Below are 25824 nucleotides of genomic sequence, written 5' to 3' on the forward strand. Positions count from 1 at the left end.
AGTACCCTGGAACCTCCCACCTATCTAACAAATAATCTCATTTCAGGCTAACACTCTACCAATAATTTACTAATATAAAGTACTACTTATTACTGTTATATAAATGTTATTCATGTTTATCACTCCAGCAGGCATCGCTAGAACTATTGAAGAAAAAAGTCTCCCTTGCATCCCAGCTCCCAGCCGTGCCAGATGCCCAATAGCATAAGGCTGGGTTCGCACGGGACGGAATTGCTGCAGAATTTCCATACGGAAATTCTGCAGCCCTTGTTAAACCTGAGACTAAGCAGCAAAATGGATGACATTTGCAAAGATCTCATTCATATGCTGCCAACAGTCCGCTGTGGACACGCCGCGCAGAATCTTACACAGAATTCAAATCTATTGTATTGCTGTTTCTGCTGTGGGGAAAGAGATACCGTCAGGAAAAGATGTTTTAAAAACGCGTCAAATTGCACGGGATTTGAAGCATCCTTTCCGCTGCGGAAATCTTGTCGAATTTCTCTGCGGTCCTCCTGCGGACATTCCTTGAGATTTCCATCCTGTGGGAACCCAGTCTAAGGCAACTATGAACCTTCTCTTAACTTCTTAATTCCACAGGATGTAAGTTTACATCTGGGCAGGGTGGTAGTAAACGCAATAGGGTATAAACTTACGTCCCATGGATGGCACAAGCTCAAAAGTGAGCCCACGCAGTGGGAACAATATAGATCACAGAGGGAGCTATGTAATCACAGACGGCTGATGGGTTGCAATGGCACCCGTGCGCCAGACACTGGTGTTCTGGCCTGCGATTGCTATTGTGAGTGATAATACATTGCAGTACAGGAGTACTGCAATGCATTATCACAGAGAAGTCCTGTATTGGAACAGCAAAAGTGTAGAAAAAAAAGTGCAAAAAAAAAAAATTTGGAAACATTTTCCCCTCTATGTACAAAAAAATATTTAAAAAAACACATATTTGGTATTATTGTATCCGTAAAGGCCTGTACAATAAAATGAATACACTATTTATCTTGTATGGCAAAAAACATGAAGGACAAAAAAACAGAAGCAAAATGCTTATTTTGCCTGACACAAAAACAGTAATCAAAAAAGCCATATGTATCCCAAAATGGTACAGACAACTACAGCTCATCATGCAAAAAACTGGCCCTCGCAGAGAAAAATAAGTTATGGGACTTTGAATGCACTGATGTAAAAAAAAAATAATTTACAAAAGTGGAATGAAACGTAAAAAACTAATCAATTTTGGTATCGTGGTAATCATACCAAGCCCGCAGAAAAAAATGATCATGTTATTTCTGCTGCATGATTAACGCTGTTAAAAAACAAAAGACAGTGGCAGGATTGATGTTTTTTTCTCCTATCCAAAAATGATACCAATAAAAGACAAGCCCTCATATGGCCATGTTGATGGAAAAATTAAAAAGTTATGGCTTTTGAAAAGTGGAGATGAAATTCCCCCCAAAATTGTCGCATCTTTATGGCCTAAATAGCCCTTGTCCTTAAGAAGTTAACATCATGAAATTACATGTTATGTTATGCTCCTCCAAAAACACTGCCTCAGGAAGAAAACCAAGCTGGTAGCTAGCATAGCAGGTGGGAGCAATCCTGGTGTGTCTCCACTGCTCACATCACGCTCTAAGCCACACCCGCAAAAAGTATCGGGCATGTAGCATTCTCCACTCGCTATTTTTAACTGGACAGGCGATTGCCCTAAGGTGGATGGATTGTAAGCATCACTTTTTATCCATGTGGAAAAAAATTGGTAATTCCATTGTCCCATTTAACCAAATTGTGTATAAAAGTAGGGACTGTCCTGATAAATTTGTCAAAGTTTGGGGGGCATGGTGTAACTTGCCTTCTACTCTGTATTCCCCAAGAGCACTAGCCTCTCTTATACCTGTTCTCAGGTATAATTTCCATAGCAACCAATTTCTCTAGACCTACCTCCAATTATCTCCTCATCTGTCACCATCCGTGCTTTGCTGGTTATGGTCTGATACTGTAAATTTTGCACTTATCTTGTTCTTGGCTATATGGAGACAACACTCCAATGTCCGGTTCTTGATATGTCAATTCCCTTTTGTGTTTGCCTGCTTCTTATCATGCATTATTTGTGTGTTGTGCTCACTAGAGATGAGCGAGCACCAAAATGCTCGGGTGCTCGTTACTCGGGACGAAATTATCGCGATGCTCGAGGGTTTGTTTCGAGTAACGAACCCCATTGAAGTTAATGGGCGACCCGAGCATTTTTGTATATCACCGATGCTCGCTAAGGTTTTCATTTGTGAAAATCTGGGCAATTTAAGAAAGTGATGGGAACGACACATCAACGGATAGGGCAGGCGAGGGGCTACATGTTGGGCTGCATCTCAAGTTCACATGTCCCACTATTAAGCCACAATAGCGGCAAGAGTGCCCCCCCCAACAACTTTTACTTCTGAAAAGCCCTCATTAGCAATGCATACCTTAGCTAAGCACCGCACTACCTCCAACAAAGCACAATCACTGCCTGCATGACACTCCGCTGCCACTTCTCCTGGGTTACATGCTGCCCAACCCCCCCGCACGACACAGTGTCCACAGCGCACACCAAAGTGTCCCTGCGCAGCCTTTAGCTGCACTCATGCCACACCACCCTCATGTCTATTTATAAGTGCGTCTGCCATGAGGAGGAACCGCAGGCACACACTGCAGAGGGTTGGCACGGCTAGGCAGCGACCCTCTTTAAAAGGGGCGGGGCGATAGCCCACAATGCTGTACAGAAGCAATGAGAAATATAATCCTGTGCCACCGCCATCAGGAGCTGCACACGTGGGCATAGCAATGGGGAACCTATGTGCCACACACTATTCATTCTGTCAAGGTGTCTGCATGCCCCAGTCAGACCGCGTTTTTTTATAAATAGTCACAGGCAGGTACAACTCCGCAATGGGAATTCCGTGTGCACCCACAGCATGGGTGGCTCCCTGGAACCCACGGCTGTACATAAATGTATCCCATTGCAGTGCCCATCACAGCTGAGGTAACGTCCAATTAAATGCAGGTGGCCTTCGGCCCACACTGCATGCCCCAGTCAGACTGGGGTTCTTTAGAAGTGGACACATGCAGTTACAACTCCCTGTGGACCCACAGCATGGGTGGGTGCCAGGAAGCCACCGGCGGTACATAAATATATCCCATTGCATTGCCCATCACAGCTGATGTAACGTCAGCTTTAATGCAGGTGGGCAAAAAATTAATTGGATTACACTGTAGGCGAGGGCCCCAAAAAATTGGTGTACCAACAGTACTAATGTACGTCAGAAAAATTGCCCATGCCCAACCAAGAGGGCAGGTGAAACCCATTAATCGCTTTGGTTAATGTGGCTTAATTGGTAACTAGGCCTGGAGGCAGCCCAGTTAAAATAAAAATTGGTTCAGGTGAAAGTTTCAACGCTTTAATGAGCATTGAAACGTATAAAAATTGTTTACAAAAATTATATGACTGAGCCTTGTGGGCCTAAGAAAAATTGCCCGTTCGGCGTGATTACGTGAGGTTTCAGGAGGAGGAGCAGGAGGAGGAGGATGAATATTATACACAGATTAATGAAGCTAAAAGGTCCCCATTTTTCATGGTGATAGAGAACGATGCTTCCATCCGCGGGTGCAGCCTACGTATTGTTTAGGTATCGCTGCTGTCCGCTGGTGGAGAAGAGAAGTCTGGGGAAATCCAGGCTTTGTTCATCTTGATGAGTGTAAGCCTGTCGGCACTGTCGGTTGACAGGCGGGTACGCTTATCCGTGATGATTCCCCCAGCCACACTAAACACCCTCTCTGACAAGACGCTAGCGGCAGGACAAGCAAGCACCTCCAGGGCATACAGCGCGAGTTCAGGCCACGTGTCCAGCTTCAACACCCAGTAGTTGTAGGGGGCAGAGGTGTCACTGAGGACGGTCGTGCGATCGGCTACGTACTCCCTCACCATCCTTTTACAGTGCTCCCGCCAACTCAGCCTTGACTGGGGAGCGGTGACACAGTCTTGCTGGGGAGCCATAAAGCTGGCAAAGGCCTTGGAGAATGTTCCCCTGCCAGCGCTGTACATGCTGCCTGATCTCCGCACCTCCCCTGCTACCTGGCCCTCGGAACTGCACCTTCTGCCACTAGCACTGTCGGATGGGAATGTTTGTCCGCCAGGGTCCTGTGGTATAGCATCACTCTCGAACCCCTTTCCTCTTCGGGTATGAGAGTGGAAAGGTTCTCCTTATACCGTGGGTCGAGCAGTGTGTACACCCAGTAATCCGTAGTGGCCAGAATGCGTGTAACGCAAGGGTCTCGAGAAAGGCATCCTAACATGAAGTCAGCCATGTGTGCCAGGGTACCTGTACGCAACACATGGCTGTCCTAAATAGGAAGATCACTTTCAGGATCCTCCTCCTCCTCTGGCCATACACGCTGAAAGGATAACAGGCAAGCAGCATGGGTACCCTCAGCAGTGGGCCAAGCTGTCTCTTCCCCCTCCTCCTCATGCTCCTCCTCCTCCTCCTCAATGCGCTGAGATATAGACATGAGGGTGCTCTGACTATCCAGCGACATACTGTCTTCCCCCGCCGCCGTTTCCAAGCGCAAAGCATCTGCCTTTATGCTTTTCAGGGAACTTCTCAAGAGGCATAGCAGAGGAATGGTGATGCTAATGATTGCAGCATCCCCGCTCACCATCTGGGTAGACTCCTCAAAGTTTCCAAGGACCTGGCAGATGGCTGCCAACCAGGCCCACTCTTCTGTAAAGAATTGAGGAGGCTGACTCCCACTACGCCGCCCATGTTGGAGTTGGTATTCCACTATAGCTCTACGCTACTCATAGAGTCTGGCCAACATGTGGAGCGTAGAGTTCCACCGTGTGGGCACGTCGCACAGCAATCGGTGCACTGGCAGATTAAACCGATGTTGCAGGGTCCGCAGGGTGGCAGCGTCCGTCTCGGACTTGCGGAAATGTGCGCTGACCCGGCGCACCTTTTCGAGCAGGTATGACAAGTGTGGGTAGCTTTTCAGAAAGCGCTGAACCACCAAATTAAAGACATGGGCCAGGCATGGCACGTGCGTGAGGCTGCCGAGCTGCAGAGCCGCCACCAGGTTACGCCCGTTGTCAAACACGACCATGCCCGGTTGGAGGCTCAGCGGCGCAAGCCAGTGGTCGGTCTGCTCTGTCAGACCCTGCAGCAGTTCGTGGGCCGTGTGCCTCTTCTCTCCTAAGCTGAGTAGTTTCAGCACGGCCTGCTGACACTTGCCCACCGCTGTGCTGCCACGCCGCGTGACACCGACTGCTGGTGACGTGCTGCTGCTGACACATCTTGATTGCGAGACAGAGGTTGCGTTGGAGGAGGAGGAGGAGGAGGGTGGTTTAGTGGAGGAAGCATATACCGCCGCAGATACCAGCACCGAGCTGGGGCCCGCAATTCTGGGGGTGGGTAGGACGTGAGCGGTCCCAGGCTCTGACTCTGTCCCAGCCTCCACTAAATTCACCCAATGTGCCGTCAGGGAGATATAGTGGCCCTGCCCGCCTGTGCTTGTCCACGTGTCCGTTGTTAAGTGGACCTTGGCAGTAACCGCGTTGGTGAGGGCGCGTACAATGTTGCGGGAGACGTGGTCGTGCAGGGCTGGGACGGCACATCGGGAAAAGCAGTGGCGACTGGGAACCGAGTAGCGCGGGGCCGCCGCCGCCATCATGCTTTTGAAAGCCTCCGTTTCCACAAGCCTATACGGCAGCATCTCCAGGCTGATCAATTTGGCTATGTGCACGTTTAACGCTTGAGCGTGCGGGTGCGTAACGGCGTACTTGCGCTTGCGCTCAAACAGTTGCGCTAGCGACGTCTGGACACTGCGCTGAGAGACATTGCTGGATGGGGCCGAGGACAGCGGAGGTGAGGGTGTGGGTGCAGGCCGGTAGGCACTCGTGCCTGTGTCCTCAGAGGGGGGTTGGATCTCAGTGGCAGGTTGGGGCACAGGGGGAGAGGCAGTGGTGCAAACCGGAGGCGGTGAACTGCCTTCGTCCCACCTTGTGGGGTGCTTGGCCATCATATGCCTGCGCATGCTGGTGGTGGTGGCTCCCCAGCTGATCTTGGCGCAACAAAGGTTGCACACCACTGTTCGTCGGTTGTCAGGCGTCTCTGTGAAAAACTGCCACACCTTAGAGCACCTTGGCCTCTGCAGGGTGGCATGGCGCGAGGGGGCGCTTTGGGAAACAGTTGGTGGATTATTTGGTCTGGCCCTGCCTCTACCCCTGGCCACCGCACTGGCTCGGCCTGTGCCCACACCCTGACTTGGGCCTCCGCGTCCTCGCCCGCGTCCACGTCCTCTAGGCCTACCCCTACCCCTCAGCATGCTGTATTACCAGTAGTGCAGAAACAGAATGCTGTAATTAAATGTGCCGCTTATTGGCCTGTGGTTGGAGGCTGACTTCGCTTACGGAACGCACAGCAGAGGCAGGAAAGAATTTTGCGCAAGCCTGCTGTAACACTTAGCTGGCTGCGTATGAATTAGGACAACTACCCCCAGCAGAGACCCTGTACACTGAGGACGGTCACAGGCAGCCCAAATAGATTTTTTTTCCCAAATGTTTTTGGAAAGGCCCACTGCCTATATACACTAAATATGTCTTCTGTCCCTGCCTCACCACTACTGGCCCTGGACAATGTAAAATTACTGCAGACTGTTTCACTGTGGACAGGAATACAGCGGTGATGTAACAGGCAACACAGAGGCAGGAAAGAATTTTGCGCAAGCCTGCTGTAACACTTAGCTGGCTGCGTATGAATTAGGACAACTACCCCCAGCAGAGACCCTGTACACTGAGGATGGTCACAGGCAGCCCAAATAGATTTTTTTTCCCAAATGTTTTTGGAAAGGCCCACTGCCTATATACACTAAATATGTCTTCTCTCCCTGCCTCACCACTACTGGCCCTGGACAATGTAAAATTACTGCAGGACGCAATGCTCTGCACGGCCGATATACAAAAAAAAAAAAAAGTGCAACACTGCAAAAAGCAGCCTCCCCACTACTGCACACGGTTAGATGTGGCCCTAAGAAGGACCGTTGGGGTTCTTGAAGCCTAAAATAACTCCTAACGCTCTCCCTATAGCAGCTCCGGCACCAGCAGCACTTTCCCTGAACTATGCCAGAATGCATCTGTGGCGAGCCGCGGGAGGGGCCGATTTATATACTCGGGTGACACCTGATCTCGCCAGTCACTCACTGCAGGGGGGTGGTATAGGGCTTGAACGTCGCAGGGGGAAGTTGTAATGCCTTCCCTGTCTTTCTATTGGCCAGAAAAACGTGCTAACGTCTCAGAGATGAAAGTGAAAGTAACTCGAACATCGCGTGGTACTCGTCTCGAGTAACGAGCATCTCGAACACGCTAATACTCGAACGAGTATCAAGCTCGGACGAGTACGTTCGCTCATCTCTAGTGCTCACCTTTCAATAAAATTAGTATAAAAAAACCCCCCTAGTGCTGAGAGCAGGAGAAGGGGGAAAGCCTGTCCACAGAGCACTGCTGTGTGAGCTGCCAAGTCTCACATAACGGGTCACATGGTATAATGGTGGCTTAGAACAGAGTTAATAATTCTCCAAGAAAGCCATTCCGTATTACCTGTTACAAAATGTAGTTAAAAAAAAGAGGAGTGCTTGTCTAAACAATTAATTTTTTACTAATTAAATATACTGAGAGAATCTGAAAAGGTGACAACCAAAAGTGTTGCGCTACCTGCTGTCATGTTTGCAAAAGTGACCACCAAAAAATGTCCGCCACAAAGGAAAGAATACAGAATTATCTAAATTTGGCTAACCCTCTAACTTCTGATTTAATAAAAGTTATCCATTTTAATTCAACTTGTTATTATTGAGAAGTTTTTCTTTTAAAAATTGCACAAAACTTCCCTTCACATACGAGTTGCATGTCATTAATCCTGCGTTCATGACAGTTGTAATAAAGGTTGTGTTCCGGAGGGATTCATGACATATGTCCAGCAATCAGTTCACTGGAATTCTGGTACTGTGTCTGTCATAGTTTTCCAATCTGTTTTGTATGGAGTGGGGGGGGGGGTGATCTGGGAGGAAGGATCAAGGAAAAGGAAAAGAGTGGAAAAGCAAGCGGAGATTCAAGGTGGGGGTGTAGTCAGGGTGGGAGAGAAAGGTTGGGGGGAGAACAAATTTTGGGTCTGAACTCTCGACCCATTTCAACAGTAAATATAACAATTGACCAAGTTGATACCTTACTTATTAATGGTTTGATTTCTTGCCTCTCTCGCATATGCTCAGGTAAGCTCTCAATTGTACATCCATAAGTCAACACGCGGATCCTCCCCGCACCTCCTAAATCCCATCACACCCCCTGTATCGGGGTTCCCTGACATAGATCTCTCCATATAGCATGTGGACATTCTAAAGGACTCCTCTATGGCCCTCTTCACTCTGTTTGGTAGGATGTCTATAAAGCTCTCCCATACCTCAAAGAACCTTTTCACTTGTGACTCTTTCTGAAGGGAGGCCTCAACCCAGTCCATCCGCATGAGGAAGGAAAGCTTCTCCAGAAACATTTTGAAGGGAGGTGGCTCCATCAAAATTAGTCCATTTTACATTCTAGGGGCCATACTTTAATATGACTTGTGTGTGCAATCAAAATATTGGAGTTCACAATGTAATGGATAGGACCTGTGCGCCGTAGACAACAACACAGGATACAGATGTAATTAAAATGCTTTCTCATTTACTGACTTTCCTCTCTTTACAAGGTGTCATCACTTCCAAGAAGAACTCGGCTGGTAAAAGCTCTCTATGACTTCAAAGCCCTAGAGTCTGATGAACTTAGTTTTCAAACCAATGACGTCATTGAAGTTATGGAAGCCTCTAACGATTCCTGGTGGCTGGGAAAGCTGGGACACAAGACAGGGCTCTTCCCATCTAACTACGTGACAAAAATCGACCGATGACAGCAGGAGGGATATACGAACTGAAACATTCTCCCCAGAGGCAATTCCAGGATTTCTACCAATCTATTTCTCACTGGTTTACCAACTTTGCAAAAAGACATAGTTTCATTGCAACAAATAGAGTAATATCTGCTTACAGTCTATAGTAATGTGTAGTATTTATTGGGTAGGTGGGGCCCTGCTTTTGTGATATCTTGTCTTTTTTTTAGGTTAAATCAAACTTTTATTGAGATACATTTATAGAAAGGTCGCACATAGCATTGTTGAATTTGTTCAAGATATTACCTCAAATAGTGCAAATGAAGAATATACAATAAAATATTATACAATCTCTACGTATCAATCCTCTCATTTTACATTTCGTATTTTTCTAAGAAACCAATGAAAATTTAAAAAAAAAACAATAACATAAAAATAACACTTTTTATACAGAGAAAAACAGAATAGGGGGACAAAAGGAGTACAAGTATACTTCTACTAAAGATACAAAATATGCAATGATTTTTGAGAAGCCACGGGTATGGGAAACTAAGGGGAACCGCCTCTTAACCAAAGACGATAATGTGGGAAGTTTCTAAAAGTTACCCAGAGTTATCAAGAAGCTATTGTAAGCAGTGGACTCAGAGACAATCATGTCTGCATTTCTCATGATAGCATGCAATGCCTTTGCCCAGGATAGAGGCCGATCTCCAAAACCTCGAAATTACCAATTGCATAGCCCTTAAAAAAAGTGTTGAAAACCCCCTTTTTTAATCTAAAAGACTGGGGCAGGGTGCATAGACAATAGTGCTATGTGTTTGGAAATCTGTATATCATTCACAAGCAGTTTATTACATAAGACTGTACCGTCTTCCCATAAATGTTTAATCACGGTACAAATCTACCATAAACAGCATGCTCTATTGTACCATCCCGCAACACCAGTCCAAGGGGCATGGAAAACATGTGTCGGAGTTTAATCGGTATCCAGTACCATGGTGCTAACATTTTATAACATTTTTTTTTGTATCCTGCAAGAAGTCGACAATTTATGAGGGATCAGAAAAGATCTCTCCCAATCAGCCTCTGAGAAACATACACCCAACGTCTTTTCCAAACTAGGTACAAAAGAAGGAAGGTTGTTTGCTGATCCCTTTCAAAAGTAGTCCATAAATCCTCCGGAACTCTAGTGTATTTGGGTCAGTGTGCTGTCCGTGTTAATTCCCGTACAGCACACAGACCCATTAAATCTATTGGGCTATGCACACTGATGTTTTTTACGTGTACTTGCAACACCCCAGAGGGATACCCCAGACACTTGACCAATGTGGAGAGCTGGGATAAGTGTTGGCTTGTCACGGCGGCACTTACCAGACTCTCTTCCCAGAGGGATGACGCCTATGCCAGGGCCAAATCTGGATTGCAGGCCACCTTCGACACTCCTTAGATAGGGCATGCCAATAAACGGGATGATGGGGGTAGTAGTTATCACACATGATGCCACCGTTCCCACACATCGGTATGCTACACGGTGAAGAATAATCACAGACACTTGTGTATAGTATCTCGGGTCCCCAGGAACGGTTAGGGCCAGGTATAACTTTACTTGGTAAACTTTAGCAAACAATTATTCACAGTAATGTAGGTACAATTCTTCACAGATAAAGTAGAACAGAGCTCAGAGGTCAGGGAGGATGCACAGGATGACACCAGTCCTACAGTTCGTGTTATCTGTCAGGTACCACTCCTAGATTTGGAGCATTCCAGAGGAGGAAAGGGGCTAGGGGTCCTCCACAGACACTCTGGCAGCAATTGTTTACTTAAAGGATTAGCTCTGACACCCCATACGGGAGACGCGTGTGTGTGACTTGTAGCGTACTTCTGTGTGGTGATCCTAACTTTGGACAGCCGCGCAGGAACAACTTGTGGATTAAAATTAGTACCTTTACAATTACTTTCTCTATACAGAATTACTTATTAATGCTCTCTCTTACGGGTTTTGGGACTAACTCCACTCACATCCAGAATTCAGTCGCTACAGGATATCTCTCCTTTTCCTCCATCTTCACCTACATGGAAGCTGAAGGTGCTTCCATGAGGCTCTGTGTTAGGACTCTCTCTGAAGACAAGATGAAAGACCCTCTTCCCACTCTCAATCATTCCTATTTATACCTTAACTCACACCACATGACATGACAAACTGATACATTCACATGCAGGCAATGATTTTAGTAAAGTTAACCTCTCAGCTGTGTAACACACACACTGGATATGACAGGACAAGCTTTGCACAGTGCATCTACATAAGACAAATATGTATGACATTTATGGAGGGGACCAGGATGGTGTACTGGGCCACTACAGTTTTGCACCTACTTAAGAATAAAGCCGGCCCCCGGCGCCTCTAATACATCCGGAGTTGGGCCATCTTGAGTGTTTGACTTTAATCTCCCTTAAGAACACACTGCTCAGTCATGGAGTGTGCAAGGCGAAACCTGTAAACACAACTCCTACCCTTGGTCACCTAAATATAAGGATGCACCCAATCCAAGTGTACTTTGACTAAAGGAAGTGTAATTTCTATGTGTGACATCTTATTTATGACAGCCTTGCACTGACTTGCAAGTACATTAGAGAAACATCTACTAAACTGGACAGAATCCAAAGCCACAGGTATTGCTATGGAGCCTCATACATAACACTTTGCTCCAAAGACTAGTATTGTAAGATCAGTGGAATGATTGTCACTGTTTCTTACGGAGAGAGAAACACACTGTACCATACATAAAATATGAGAGGGTGCCTGGCAGGAAAAAGAGCTAAAATTTTCATCGGAGCATTCAGTAGCTTAAGTCAATACTGCTGTCTATGACTTGAGAAGAGTTGAATGAAAGGCCACACCCCCTGAGACAGGCTAGAATGGGCTGCTGAACACTAAGACTGGACTTGGGGGTTCACAAAAGGCCTCCAATCATACACATTTAACTATCATACCATACACACAGTCTCAAGCATACTGTGACTGTAATAAATTAGCATAACTTAACATAAATTGATTACATTAGACTAGGCATTAATTTGCATGAGAATACTACATAACTTTAAACAAGGAAACTTATTTTAGACAGCATGAGCAAGGGAAATTGAAACTGAAATTTACTTTTCTTCCTCCAGCATATACTTAAGCATTATGAACGTTCCATAACTTCTATAACTTTTCAACATGAAAAACATTTGCAAAAAGGCAGTACTTTGCAGTCCTTTAATTAAGGTATAACAGTAAAAATAAGAACAAAGAAGTGTCTCTTACGTAAAGAGCCTTTTAAAAGGTGAACTGGTCCTTTGGCTTCCTACAAGTTTGAAAAAAAAAAATTTCTCTGGTTTCTGATTCTGTGGACCAGACAAAAGGGGATGGCATGCTCTCCCACAAGGAGATCCCTAGTGATTAGAGATGAGCGAGCACCAAAATGCTCGGGTGCTCGTTACTCGAGTCGAACTTTCAGTGATGCTCGAGAGTTTGTTTCGAGTAATGAACCCCATTGAAGTCAATGGGCGACTCGAGCATTTTTGTATATGACTGGTGCTCTGCTAAGGTTTTCATTTGTGAAAATCTTAGCAAATCACCAAAGTCATGTAAAAAACACAGAAATAGATAGGGCAGACGAGGAGCAACATGCAGGACTGCATTTCGGGCTCCGAGGTCTCACTGTTAAGCCACAATAGTGACAAGAGTGAGACCCCCCCCCCCCCCCCCCCCGCACTGTCAGCATAACGATTGTTCTCCTGTTACAGCTGTGGCAGAGAAGAACAATGTTAGCCCATTGAATTCAATGGAGCCGGCAATACAGCCGGCTCCATTGAAAGCAATGGGCTGCCGGCGAGCGCGGGATGAATTTTCGGGAAGGGCTTAAAAACATAAGCCCTTACCTGAAAAAGAAAGATTTTAGTGTAAAAAAGAATAAAAATGCAGGCATTCTCTTCAATGGAGCCGCTGCTACTGCCAGCGACTCCATTGAAGACAATGGTCTGCTGGCACACCTGAATTCTTTTTCAGGGAAGGACTTTACATATAAGCCATTCCCTGGAAATGAATTAAAAGTGATTTAAAAAACAAAAAAAATAGATACTCACCTCCCTTCAGCTGCCGGGGCACAGCCGCGTCCTCTCCTGCTGTCCCCTGCACTGTGGTGCTGAACTGCTGTCATTCAGCTGAGAGCTGCGCTGAGCCAATCAGAGGCAACACTCACTCACCCATTCATGAATTCATGAATGGGTGTGAGTGAGATTAGCCTCTGATTGGCTCAGCGCTGAGCCAATCAGGGGCATGTTTGACTCACACCCCCTTCACACCCACTGCAGGCCAGCCGCGCTGAACTCCGTCTGCCGGGACAAGGTGAGTATATATATATTTTTTATTTTTACCCATTTCTGGATGAATTGCAGGGAAGGGCTTATATATTTAAGCCCTTCCCGACAATTCATCCCGCGATCGCCGGCAGCCCATTGCTTTCAATGGAGCCGGCTGTATTGCCGGCTCCATTGAATTCAATGGTCAGTGCTCGTTTAATCGAGACGAGTACCGCGTGGTGCTCGTCTCGAGTAACGAGCATCTCGAGCACCCTAATACTCGAACGAGCATCAAGCTCGGACGAGTATGCTCGCTCATCTCTACTAGTGATGCCACAGATGAGGGACTCTCTGGACTGTGGCGCCGTCTCTCCATTTTTCTAGGTGGTTTGGTTGGCAGGTCCAGTTTATTGATTTTTGGAGAGTCGGTAAGCAAACGCCTCACCTCTCTCCACAGTAGCAAATGTTCCCAAGCACTAAAATGCACTTTCACTCCCGGGTCCTCAAAATCCTGCAAAAAGGGATGCAACACGGGAGACATTAGTGCTCTGGCTAGTTGGTTGTCCCTGTGGACCACTATCCAGGGAAGCAGCGGCTCCTCTCTTCCTTGTGGCCACAGTCACAGTATCCGTCTGGGTCGCTGTACATCTGTAGATGGAATTGCTGGCAGCAGCGCGACCTCCTCTACTGTATTGTGCAATTTCTGGGGCCTAGCCGGTTGAAGTGTCCCCGGGGGCATCAATCTTCACTTTGGTTTCTGCCCAGGGGTAATGTGCTTCATTTCTTGCAGGAGCTCTGGCTTATCACTCCAATAGAGCCAAGGCTCAGGTGGTGGGTAGCCCACCAGTACCCCCTGGATCAGCCGACTGTCTGCAGAAGATGGTAGAGACATCTTGATCTCTGCTCGGACAAAAATGTTCTGAGCCCAGGAGTCTGCAGTGGCAGTTAACTCCTCCCACTTTGGGCTCCAACAAATCCATTTAGCAGGGGTAGTACCCCGCCTACTTTGCGCCAGGCTAAGGCACTTTTTGGTGCCAAGCAGCCTTGGCGGGAGTTACTTGGTGGGAGTCATAGAGAAGAGCATTGTGAATTGGGCACCATCTTGGGTGGCCCCATTAAAATTTAAATGGCAGTCCATTAATCTGGTATGGTGCAACAGTTCAGATTCTGTGCCAAGTGATGCCAGGAAAAGGGTGTGCTGCAACACCCCAGAGGGATACCCCAGACACTTGACCAATGCTGGGAGGGATAAGTGTTGGCTTGTCACGGCAGCACTTACCAGACTCTCTTCCAAGAGGGATGACACATAGCCAAGGCCAGAGCTGGATTGCAGGCCACCTTCAACTACCCCAGGGAAGGGCATGCCAATAAATGGGATGAGGAGGATAGTAGTAGTTATCACGCGTGATGCCACCGTTCCCACACACCGGTATGCTACGCAGCAGAGAATAATCACAGACACTTGTGTATAGTACCTCTGGTCCCCAGGAACGTTTTAGGGCCCTCTATAACTTTACTTGGTAAACTTTAGCAAACAATTATTCACAGTAATGCAGGTGCAATTTTTCACAGGGAAAGTAGAACAGAGCTCAGAAATCAGGGAGGATGCACAGGATGACACCGGTCCTACAGTTCTCGTTATCTCGCACGGGAGATGCGTGGGTGTGACTTGTAGCATACTTCGGCGCGGTGATTCTAACTTTGGACGGCAACGGAGGAACAACTTGTGGATTAGAATTAGTACCTTTACGATGAATTTCTTTATATAGAATTACTTATGAATGCTCTCTCTTACGGGTTTTTGGACTCACTCCACTCACATCCAGACTTCAGTCGCTTCGGGATATCTCTCCTTTTTTCCCATCTTCACCTACATGGAAGCTGAAGGTGCTTCCATGAGGCTCTGTGTTAGCACTCTCTCTGAAGACAAGATGGAAGACCCTCTTCCCGCTCTCCATCACTCCTATTTATACCTTCACTCACACCACACGACATGACAAACTGATACATTTACATGCAGGCAATGATTTTAGTGAAGTTAACCTCTCAAGCACTGCAGCTGTGCAACACGCACACTGGATATGACAGGACAAGCTTTGCACAGTGCATCTACATAACATAAACATTTATTATTTTTATGGAGGGGACATGCAAATGCATGTCAATATGCAGGCTGCTTTCATAGCAGACAGCACACAGACAGGTGTCTGTGTAGTGTCTGATGTGCGTTGTGCCCAAATCTCTCATGCGCAACTTGGGCACACGGCAAGTGTGTCAGAAACCTAAGGCAGAGTTACTAGATGCAGCCCAAATTGCATTGGAATACAGCCACACATCTGGGGAGTACTGTGTACCTTCCAGGAATTGATTTTAAAAAAAAGTGTACAGTAGTGTAGAGGTCAATCGTAGCTCAGGGGTGTCACTGAAAACAAAAGATTGGCCCACATAGGGTCTCCTAGATCACAAATTGCACCAACGTAGACAGTAGATATGCTGTTGTTATTAAGAAAGCAATGTGATAAATTTTGCAAGAAATTCAGCAGGATAAAAACAACACTCAAGCATGGGCCTTCTCCAAGGAACAGCTGTAGAGGTAACAAACATTTTGAAACGCAAGACATGAGGAGTGTTGCTTGTTTTAAAAGCAATGTCATGAAGTTTTCAAAGGACAAATTCTAACAGGGGAATAGAATAGCCAAGCATTGGCCTTCTCCAAGGAAAAGATGTAGAGCTACACATATTTCTTGTGCTTTAAAAAAATTTTGTTTTGGAATAAGGAGGAGGAAACATGGCAGAAGCAGGAGGAGAGCAGCAGCAGTTCCACCAACATCATCATGCAGAATGTGATGCTCGTGGAAACATGAGAGCTGTAGCACCTTATTTCTATATTAACATCTTTTGCTTTGGGGGGGGAAGTAGGAGGAGGAAACATGGAGGAAGCAGGAGAAGGAGAGCAGCAGCACCACCAGCTGTCATTCTTGCCCTGTGCTCTTGATGTAGGCTGCAACTGGCTGAAAAAAGTGTGCCACATGTCTGTTAGACTTCTCTTGCCACCACTGGTGGTGCTGTTGTGTCAGCTTCCTGCTTGTCCGCCAAGAGTCGCTGAGCTGAGATGCATCCAGTAATGATCTGATGTTTTGTTGTGAGCTATGCAGCATTCCTTCTGCAAGCACTGTAGCATAAAGGCACTTATATGCTCCAAAGTGACTAAGGGTCAGGCCTAAGAATGCTTCTGCTCTGACCCTGGTGTATCCTGCTGCTGCCTGGAAGGCCCCTTTAAGTTAAGAATTCCCCTCATGACCTCCAGTATAATGCCTCTGGTATATTGCCCCTCTATGGCCTCCAGTATGATGCCCCTCCATGGCCTCCAGCGTAATATGCTTTCATGGCCTAATTTTAATAAAAATGCCCTTTACACATTAAAATAAAAACATGTATATTCACCTACATTGCTTCTCCCGCTCCTGGACTCTGCAGTTGGTGCCGTACAGCTCATCTGAGTACTTCCTGGTAGGATGATCACAGAATCACTATGGTCAGGCTGTTTGATGGGATTGCTCTATCAGGAAGTGCTCAGGTAAGCAGTACAGCACTGACTGCAGCGGCCGAGAACAGGATAAGTGATACAGGTGAGTACAAATGTTTTTTTATTTTCTTACACTTCTCCACTAAATAATAAAACAAAATGTTGTCCACACCTGCACTGGCCCCAGAAGCTGATCAGCCCACTGGAAATTTTCCCAGTGGGTTCTATAGCCAGTACGCCCATGTGTGCCAATGTGTAGGGTGTTGAAAGTTGGTATGAAGATGTCGAGGAAGAGAAGGAGGAGGAGGACGGTGGTGAGGAGGGGACAGACAAGGATGAATGTCCCACAACTCTTGGATGCAATATGAAACATGGAACACCACTTTTGGCTTCGTGCCACACCTGCAGGACATTGACCCAGTGTGCTGTTAAGTATATGTACCACCCTTGGCCATGTGTGCTGGACCACATGAATGTGGACAATGTTCTTTAATGCTAGGGACATGTTATCACTTACATAGTGGTGCATGGCAAGGACGGCATTTTGGGCTAAGAAATGGCGGCTGGGCATCTGGTACTGTGGGTTAGCATGGAGCATCATGTTGCGGAAGGCATATGTATATGTACTAGCTTGAATGACAGCATTTCCATTGCTTGCATTCAGGCTCTATGCTTGTTAATGGTTGGGGTGGTATTTTTTACATTTGCGTAACTGTGGTATAGAGGGTTAACTGCTGAACTGGGACATGCTGGAATATGGAGTAGATGTCAATGTCGATGAAGGTGGTGGTGGCTCTGAAGCCTGCTGCCTGATCATCAATTGCAGAGGAGAGGCATGAAGTACTACCGTCCCTACACATAACTGCCTACTCCATGATCAGGGAGGGAGATGGAGGAAGAAACAGTTGTAAAATGGGTGATCAGAAGTTAATAGGGTGGTCTTCGGCTATGAGGTCAGGATTAGCAGGGCCTACTTTCCACAACATACATTTTGCTTCAAACTTTACTAACTGTCGAACAATAGAACGCCAAAGCAGGTGCTGGTAGTTAGTAGCAGTAGCCAATTAAAATTCTCGGAGACAGAGAACAAACTCACAACAACAGCCGATAGCAAACTTTTTTGCAGTCCGCAGGTTCACAACTCATTATCTTCCCTATTTTGCTGTTCAAGCACACCGCACTGGCCTACCTTTTCTCAAAGGCCAGGCAACAGCTCTGTGTTGGTGCTTAGAATTTCTTGCTGCATCCCCAACATACACCTATGCAGTTTCTTATATGCTGCCCCATTTCTGGCAGCCCATTTTCATCACTGTCTACAATCCCTGTGAGAACGCACTGCTTTCTCCAAAAACAAATCCATCACCTTAGGCTAGTTTCACACAGGCGAGGGCGATATCGAGCCGTGAAGGGACCCCCTGCTATCACAGAGGATCATGGAGTTCTCCTATTGCCTTCAATAGGGCAGCAGCAGCACCTGCTTCATTGAAAGCAATGGGAGAAATCTGCGATCCTCTGTGACAGCAGCAGCAGGGGATTCCTTCATCCCCGCCGCATCTGAAGGGATTTGCCCACCACGTCTGAAGGGATTCTCTGTGGGGATAAAGAAATCCCCTGCTGTCACAGAGGATCACAAAGTCCTTCCATTGCTTTCAATGGTGCTGGCGCTGCTACTGCCGGCTCCATTGCAAAACAATGGGCGATATCGCAGAAAGATAGAACATGCTGCGATGTGTTTCTCGCATAGCATTGCATTGCAGTGCCATGCAGGAAAACATTGTTTATGTGTATGAACCCATTCAAATGAATGGGGTTCATATTTGTGTTAGATTTCTTGCAACGCACAAATCTCGTGTGATTTTACTGTCCGTGTGCAACCGGCCTTAGAGTCATTGAACAAAAAAAAATGGTAAATGTTATCAGTGGCATACCTATAGGGGTCACAATCGTGAAAGCAGAAGGAGGTCCACAATCGGTATGAAGGAGCACAGAAGGGAATCCACACTAAGCATGTAGGGGGTGCAGAAGTGAGGACATCCTGACAATAAAGAGCACAAAGTAGGTGGGGCCACCCTGACCATGAGAGGTAGAAAATATTAGCGTACTATTTACCGATGAGACCTCTGCCTAATGCACTGCACACAGAGAATGGTATAGCTGAAATTCTCTGCACAGGCCTAGATGCTTAAAAAAAAAATTCTCCCAGCCAGCAACAACAGTAATGCACACAATGAGGAGTAGCCCTAAGAAGGACCGTTGGGGTTCTTGACGACAGGATTCTACTCCTACACTGTCCCTGTATCAGCAGCAGCACTTTCCCTAACCTTTGCCAGCATGCGTTTGAGGCGAGCCGTAGGCGGCCCCAGTTTAAGTACTCGGCGGTCACCTGATCTGGCACGTCACAGCAGGAAGTGGTAATGCCTTCCCCGCATGTTTATTGGCTAGAAAATGGCGCTAAACATCCGGGGAAGGAAATGGAATTGACTCGAGTACCGCGTGGTGTTCGTCTCGAGTACCCTAATACTCGAACGAGCATCAAGCTCGGACGAGTGTTCTCTAGTCATTATATAATGATTTAGCTTAATTTACATAATGCTGGCAAATCTATTAAGGTCAACCTGTATGTCACTTAATAATAATTTATAGCAGCTCATATAGTGCATGCAAAGGGTGTAATAAAAGCTGGCTTATAATCAAACTTAAGCTTCACTTCCTCATAAATGCTGATAAATGTAGAAGCTTGTTACACTGGAAAGTTTCTGCAACCATGCCAAGTCGCTGCGTCCTGGAGGCATTGTGAAATAGGTTATTTTGGCGGCAGCACATGGAACTCTGCAGGTCCCATTCAAATCAATGAAATCAATGAAATGTCTGCAGCAAATCTGCCACATGTGAATAGACCCAAACTGTCTTCTTTTTCTATGTTCATTTTCTACACTGCACTCTCAGTTGACAAAACTTGCTGGTTAAATCTTTTTTTTATATATATATTTAGTTCTCGTTTTAGACAACCTTGATATGAACATCCAACTACGGAGGCCTAAGAAACATTTTACAAAGTAAATGGGCATTTTCTACTGTATTCCTCACCTGACTGTCTGTCACACTCTGGACATCTCCTATGCATTTTGCAGTCACTTCCATTCAGTGCAGCCTCCTGTCTGATACTTATCAAACAGCATCTTGATTGTTAGATTTCTCCCCACTTTATTTTCCTCTATGCTATGCTAGCAATCCCATCTTACATCAGCACAGTGTCACGTGAATAGTCAGTACCATCTATTCCTGCTTGGAGGACATTGCAATTATTATCTTCTTTATTCAGCAAAATAAGCTACAGACCATACATATACAGTCAGGGAGGAAGAGCTGTGATCTCCTTCATTATAACTGTGTGACAGGAATCTCTAATCTTCAGCAGTAACTGTGATAGGAGTTTATGTCCACACCCAAGAAGAGTGTTTGTGGAACAGTCCATGTAGTTTCATCATGCAGGAGGTCCTGATATAATTCTCTAGCGGTGACAATGAGATCACATAACCCAACCAAGGAGATGGACACCAGGAACTTTCAGATAGAAATAAATAACCAAATCTGGTAATACCAATTGACTTATGTATACTGGGGGACTAGTTATATAATGAATGAAAAAGAAATTCACCAGCATTTTACAAAGACAGAGAGCCTCTACACTGATGTCAAAAATATATATGCTTACTACCTACTCCTTTTCAACCTCGCTTCAGTAGTCGGTTTGATATGCAGCTTACGAGGCAAGTAATCGTGCAGTCGACCACGTTAGACATATATATGGATCCAAAAAAGGTTAGCCGTCAGTATTGTGAATGAACTAAGCCTTTATTAGAAAGTGTCACAGCATAAGTCACAGAGAGGACGCATTTCGGTCTATGACAGACCTTGGTCACCAAGGGGATGCGGTTGCACCCGGACCCAGGAGCCTTAGGGGGCCCATAAGGCCTCTCTTCTCCATATAGGGAGCCCAGTACTATGAATAAAGCATTATATTTGGAGGCCCTGTTACAGGTTTTGCATTGCAGCCCAGGAGCTTCACGTTACGCCTCTGATCTTGTCTATTACCATAAGTGGAGAGAAGTGTTCAGACCATGATTTTTGGATAAAGAAAAGGTCCTGCAGAGTAAAATAAAAACACATTGCCAACATATTCTTTGCATACACAGTACAGTGAGGGCTTATTCACAAGAACACATATGCGCTGTGCGTTATGTGTGCAAAATTTGCGTGCATAATGTGCAGTAAACACAACCTGTGCAAAAAAATACACAGCATGCTCTATTTTCGTGCGTATCACGCACAAAAATAACGCATATTAAACTAATTAAACTTAATTGCCTATTGAAATCAATTGGAGTGTGCTTGCATTTTTTTTTGCACAAACAAATACCCGTGCACAACCACAATGGCCATTATGCTAATGCGCAGCGCAAATACACACGTAAATATGCACATACCCTTGTGAATACGGCCTGATAGTGCAGTGTAGGTGGCAAAATCCCAGTGGCAGGTTCCCTTTAATGGTATATGGCTTGTGAACTGACTTGGTGAGATAACGGTAAACACTCTGTAGTGGCCCAGCGGGTACTACAGAACACTCACAGTACACTTGTCCTGTCTCACCTGTCTGTATGCCGTCCCCGGATCCAGAAGGTGACGACTGTGTGAGAGATTCTGTGTCTCCCGTTCTGCTCTGAGCAATAGTGCTCAACCCTGATGTCAGCTGGTGTCTCATTGACTGACAGTCAGGTTTAAACTCACTAGTGCAGAGCCCAAGGGCGGGAAGCAAATATACAGGTTGCTATGCAAGAGTGCGGGAGAGAGAGGTGATAAAAGGAAGTGATGCAGAGCAGAGGCGTAACTTGAAGCTCCTGGGCCCCAATGCAAAACCTGTAACAGGGACCCCAACTATAATGCTTTATTCATAGTACTGGGCTCCCTATATAGAGAAGAGAGGCCTTATGGCCCCCTAAGGCTCCTGGGCCCGGGTGCAACCGCATCTCCTGCATCCCCTATAGTTACGCCAGTGGTGCAGAGCAATTAGGCAGACTCAACCAGGAGCGAGTGAGGAGAGGTTGCAGTTCTGTAGTCGGCCAGGAGGAGTATTTCAGCAGTTATCATTTCCCAAAGTTGAGTGTGGAGTTCCACCTGCTCTCTGGGCATCTTACAGCAGAGAACACAGATCCTTTCAGAGGTCCATCTTCATCTAACAGTGAGTTATAGCTTACCAGTGAAGTTAAAGCCAGGATTAGCCATGCAGCCACTTGTCCCTCTGCTACATAAAATCCTACAGTCAAATCTAACTAAATTGTTTATCTGAATTCACTACAGGGGAAATTGTCTAACAAATCAAAACCTCAGGAAAATAAGAGAGAGTGTTAAAGTCAGAGTATCATCAATTCAACACTACTGTATCTTGCTTGTGTATTACTGCATTCTTGAATCCATACTCTAAATACGTCTTCAGAGAATTGTAAAGTTAACCCACTATTGCAAAATACCAAAGTTAGTAAATCTGCTCACTCTCCGATTGCTAAACTAAACTGGGCTTGTCTCCGTTATTTTTGCGCCATCTTCCAGAGTGTCCAACTAGAGTGGGGCATCACCGTGACAAAGTTTAGGTCTCCAGCCATACCTATAGTAAGTTCATTTGGGGTGTTACAAGTCCTTCCGGTTCCATGTAGTTTGGAGAAAAACTTTTATTGTCAACCAAACAACACAGTCAGTTAGAGGTGCACAGTACAAACTTTGTGGCGATCAGGGGAAAACCTGCCAGAATCGGATAGTGGTGAGTTCAAAATTTCAATCTGGATCCACGACCAGACCTCTTTCAATTCTCCATCTCATCAAGCTTGTCTTTTTTTTCAACAGCTTGTCTTGCTTCTTCTGTTCATGCACAGGAGTCCTTTACAGCATGTCTCGCTATATCTAATGCCCAGCTGTAACTGTGCCACGCAAAATGGCAGTGGGCCACTTCATGTTCCAGTCCCACCAGACTCATCCACCACTAATTACAATAAGTAACAATTTAAGAAACACAGCAATAAAGGGAGTGTCAATTATTATGCCTTACATTTTCTACAGTTTTAGGCTGCCTGCATACGGTAGGATTTGGATTGCGGAATCCGCGATCGTTACCCACGTGGATGTTCTGCAGCATTCCGCATCTATTAGCAAGAATAGAACATCTGCATGTCCGCTCACACACAAAAAAAAAAAAAAATCGCTGCATCTTCTATTTCTACATGGATTCCTCGCAGATGGCTTCCAATGAAGTCAATGGAAGCCGTCCGACCCGCTGCTCTTCCGTAATTCACACTGCAGAAAGGTCACAGAATCCACATCATCACCTAGCAACGATGTGAAATAAGCAGGGATTTTTTTAAAAATCTGTACTGCGCATATCTGACGACTCACCGTCCAGACCATCTGCACACAGATTAAATACAGGTACGCGCGGACGCTGGCCAGGTACAGGGTTGGATTCCACTGCTGGCACCTGCATTCAGAATCCAACCCGTTCGTGTGCAGCCGGCCTTAGAGATGTCTTCTATATTATTCTTTTCTATTATATTGTGTTTTTTAATTAACATTTTTAGCTCAAAATGTTTTCATTTGGCTTCTTTGTGCGGGTTTCTGGCCACTGGAAATTTGTATGTTTCGCTGCATTTCAAGTTTCTACTGGGGAATCGAGTTTCAGTTTGTGGGATCATCAGAGAGATCTGTGATGTCCTTTAGCAGTGTCTGGTGCCTTTGGTGATGCTTCCGCCCTATCAGGAAGACTGGATGGACATCAGTGAGAGATTCCAGGTTACCGCGCAGTTTCCAAACTGCATTGGGGTGCTGGACGGCAAACTCATCCATGTTAAAAAGCCGCCACACTGAGGGTGCCAGTTTTACAATTATAAGCAGTACTTCTCGGTAGTGTTGTTGGCTCTGGCTGATAGTTACTATTGACTTATACTTGTGGATACTGCAATCTATGGAAGCGTGGCGGATGCTCGTATATTGAGGGCTTCCAGAAAGGCTCAGTGACTTGGCTCTTTAGGTCCAACTGCCGCATTCGTCATTGTGGTGGATGAAGGATGTGGCCTGTTGACTTATTGAAAGGCATGCATTTTCGATTTTTAGTTTAAACTGGCAAAATACACAATTTGTCTGCTTCCTGGGTCTCACACGTCAGGGTCCTCGATGACAAGAAGCAAGAACAGACAGTCCCCTCACCTTCCTCCAAGTCATCATCTAAGAACGTATCCGAAGACCTAATAGAAGAAAAAACAGACTGCAATCACACTGATTTTTAGAGTGTTTGTTGCATTAGCAAAGTTCTACACGGATCACAGGTATAATTTTACACACTTCCTGAACACAGGTAAGTATCGGTCTGCTCTTCATGGAGTAAACCTGGTGCATGTAAAGCACAACTAGCCTAAGCAATTTATTTGGAGGCCACTTATATTATTTATGTTTCTGTGGTAATTTATAGGAAACCTGAAGGTCCACAATGGGCCAGCCTGCCGTCACTTGCTTCACAAAATCTTCATTATTGTTCTACACTAAAAAGCAAACCATAGTAACGGAACCTTTCACTAGTGAGACAATCTAACTATTGGGCAAATGTCACCTTTTTCTACAGCAAATTGTGGCACATAGTGATAAATCAATGAAGCAGACTTTAACCCCTTAGTGACCAATCCTGTTTGCGCCTTAATGACCAGGCCAAATTTTGCAAATCTGACATGTGTCACTTTAACATGGAAAAACACCAGAAAGGTTTTGCATATCCAAGCGATTCTGACATTGTTTTTTCGCCACATGTTGCCCTTCATTTAGGTGGAAAAAAAGACTCATAGAATTTGTGTTTATTTATTAAAAGCGCCAAAATTGGGAAAATTTTGAAAAAATCGTCATTTTTTCACATTTCCAACTGCAATATCTCAAATATATGCAAACATAATATAGAAAATGTTGCTAAGATATATATTTCCATCCGTTTACTATATTTTGGGCGCATATTGGAAAAACTTTCGTTTTTTTTAACCATTTAGGAGACGTACAAATTTAACATTACTTTTCAGCATTTTGAAGAACACTTTGTTTTCCTACACCAAGCCAAGATTGGAAAGGCTCATAGGAGTCAAAATGATAGATACCCCCACAAGTGACCCCATTTTAAAAACTACACCCCTTAACGTATTCACTGAGGGGTGTCATTAGTATTTTAACCCCACAGTTTTTTTTTTCAGGAGTCAATGCAATTTAGAAGAGAAAAACTAAAATTTCATATTTTTGCAAATATGTCATTTTAAAGACAGGACTTTTTTCTATAATACACATGAAAATGAGGATTTGCACCCCAGAATGGATACCCCTGTTTGTCCCGTGCTCAGAAAGATACCCATTGTGGCCCTAGTATCACGTCTGTATGCACAATTGGGCCCAAAATGAAAGGAGCAACCGGTGGCTTTCGGAACAGAAATTTTGCTTGAAGGAGATTTAGGCCCTATTGCACACTTGTAGAGCCATTGAGTGACCAAAACGATGGAGAACCCCCACAAGTGACCCCATTTTGAAAAGTAGACCCCTTAACGAATTTATCTAAGGCTACGATGACTTTTTTGACTTCACAGTTTTTGAATGAATCTAACTCAAGCAGAAGGAAAAAAATTCCGATTTTCATTTTTTTGGTAATTCTGTCATTTTAAAAGCAGTTTTTTTGTACAGCACTCATATAAATGAAGACTTGCACCCTAAAGTGGATACCCCTGTTCGTCCCGTGCTCAGAAAGATACCCATTGTGGCCCTAGTATTACGTCTGTATGCACAATGGGGCCCAAAATGAAAGGAGCAATCGGTGGCTTTCGGAACAGAAATTTTGCTTAAAGGAGATTTAGTCCCCATTGCCCACTTGTAGAGCCCTTGAGTGACCAAAACGATGGAGAACCCCCACAAGTGACCCCATTTTGA

The 25824-nt window shown here is 45.4% G+C and overlaps 1 protein-coding gene across 2 annotated transcripts in view; it reads left to right on the forward strand.

Annotated features, from left to right (window-relative positions):
- Nucleotides 1-9306, forward strand: part of LOC136619851 (GRB2-related adaptor protein 2-like) — a 190139-nt gene extending 180833 nt beyond the window's left edge. For both annotated transcript variants that reach the window (XM_066594585.1, XM_066594586.1), the window contains exon 6: nucleotides 8778-9306. In XM_066594585.1, coding sequence (XP_066450682.1) covers nucleotides 8778-8975 — 198 coding nt within the window. In that variant the 3' untranslated portion in view covers nucleotides 8976-9306. The remainder of the gene's footprint in view (nucleotides 1-8777) is intronic.
- The last annotated feature ends 16518 nt before the right edge of the window (nucleotides 9307-25824 follow it).

The sequence above is a fragment of the Eleutherodactylus coqui genome, chromosome 3, assembly GCF_035609145.1.
Source record: "Eleutherodactylus coqui strain aEleCoq1 chromosome 3, aEleCoq1.hap1, whole genome shotgun sequence".
NCBI lineage: Eukaryota > Metazoa > Chordata > Amphibia > Anura > Eleutherodactylidae > Eleutherodactylus > Eleutherodactylus coqui.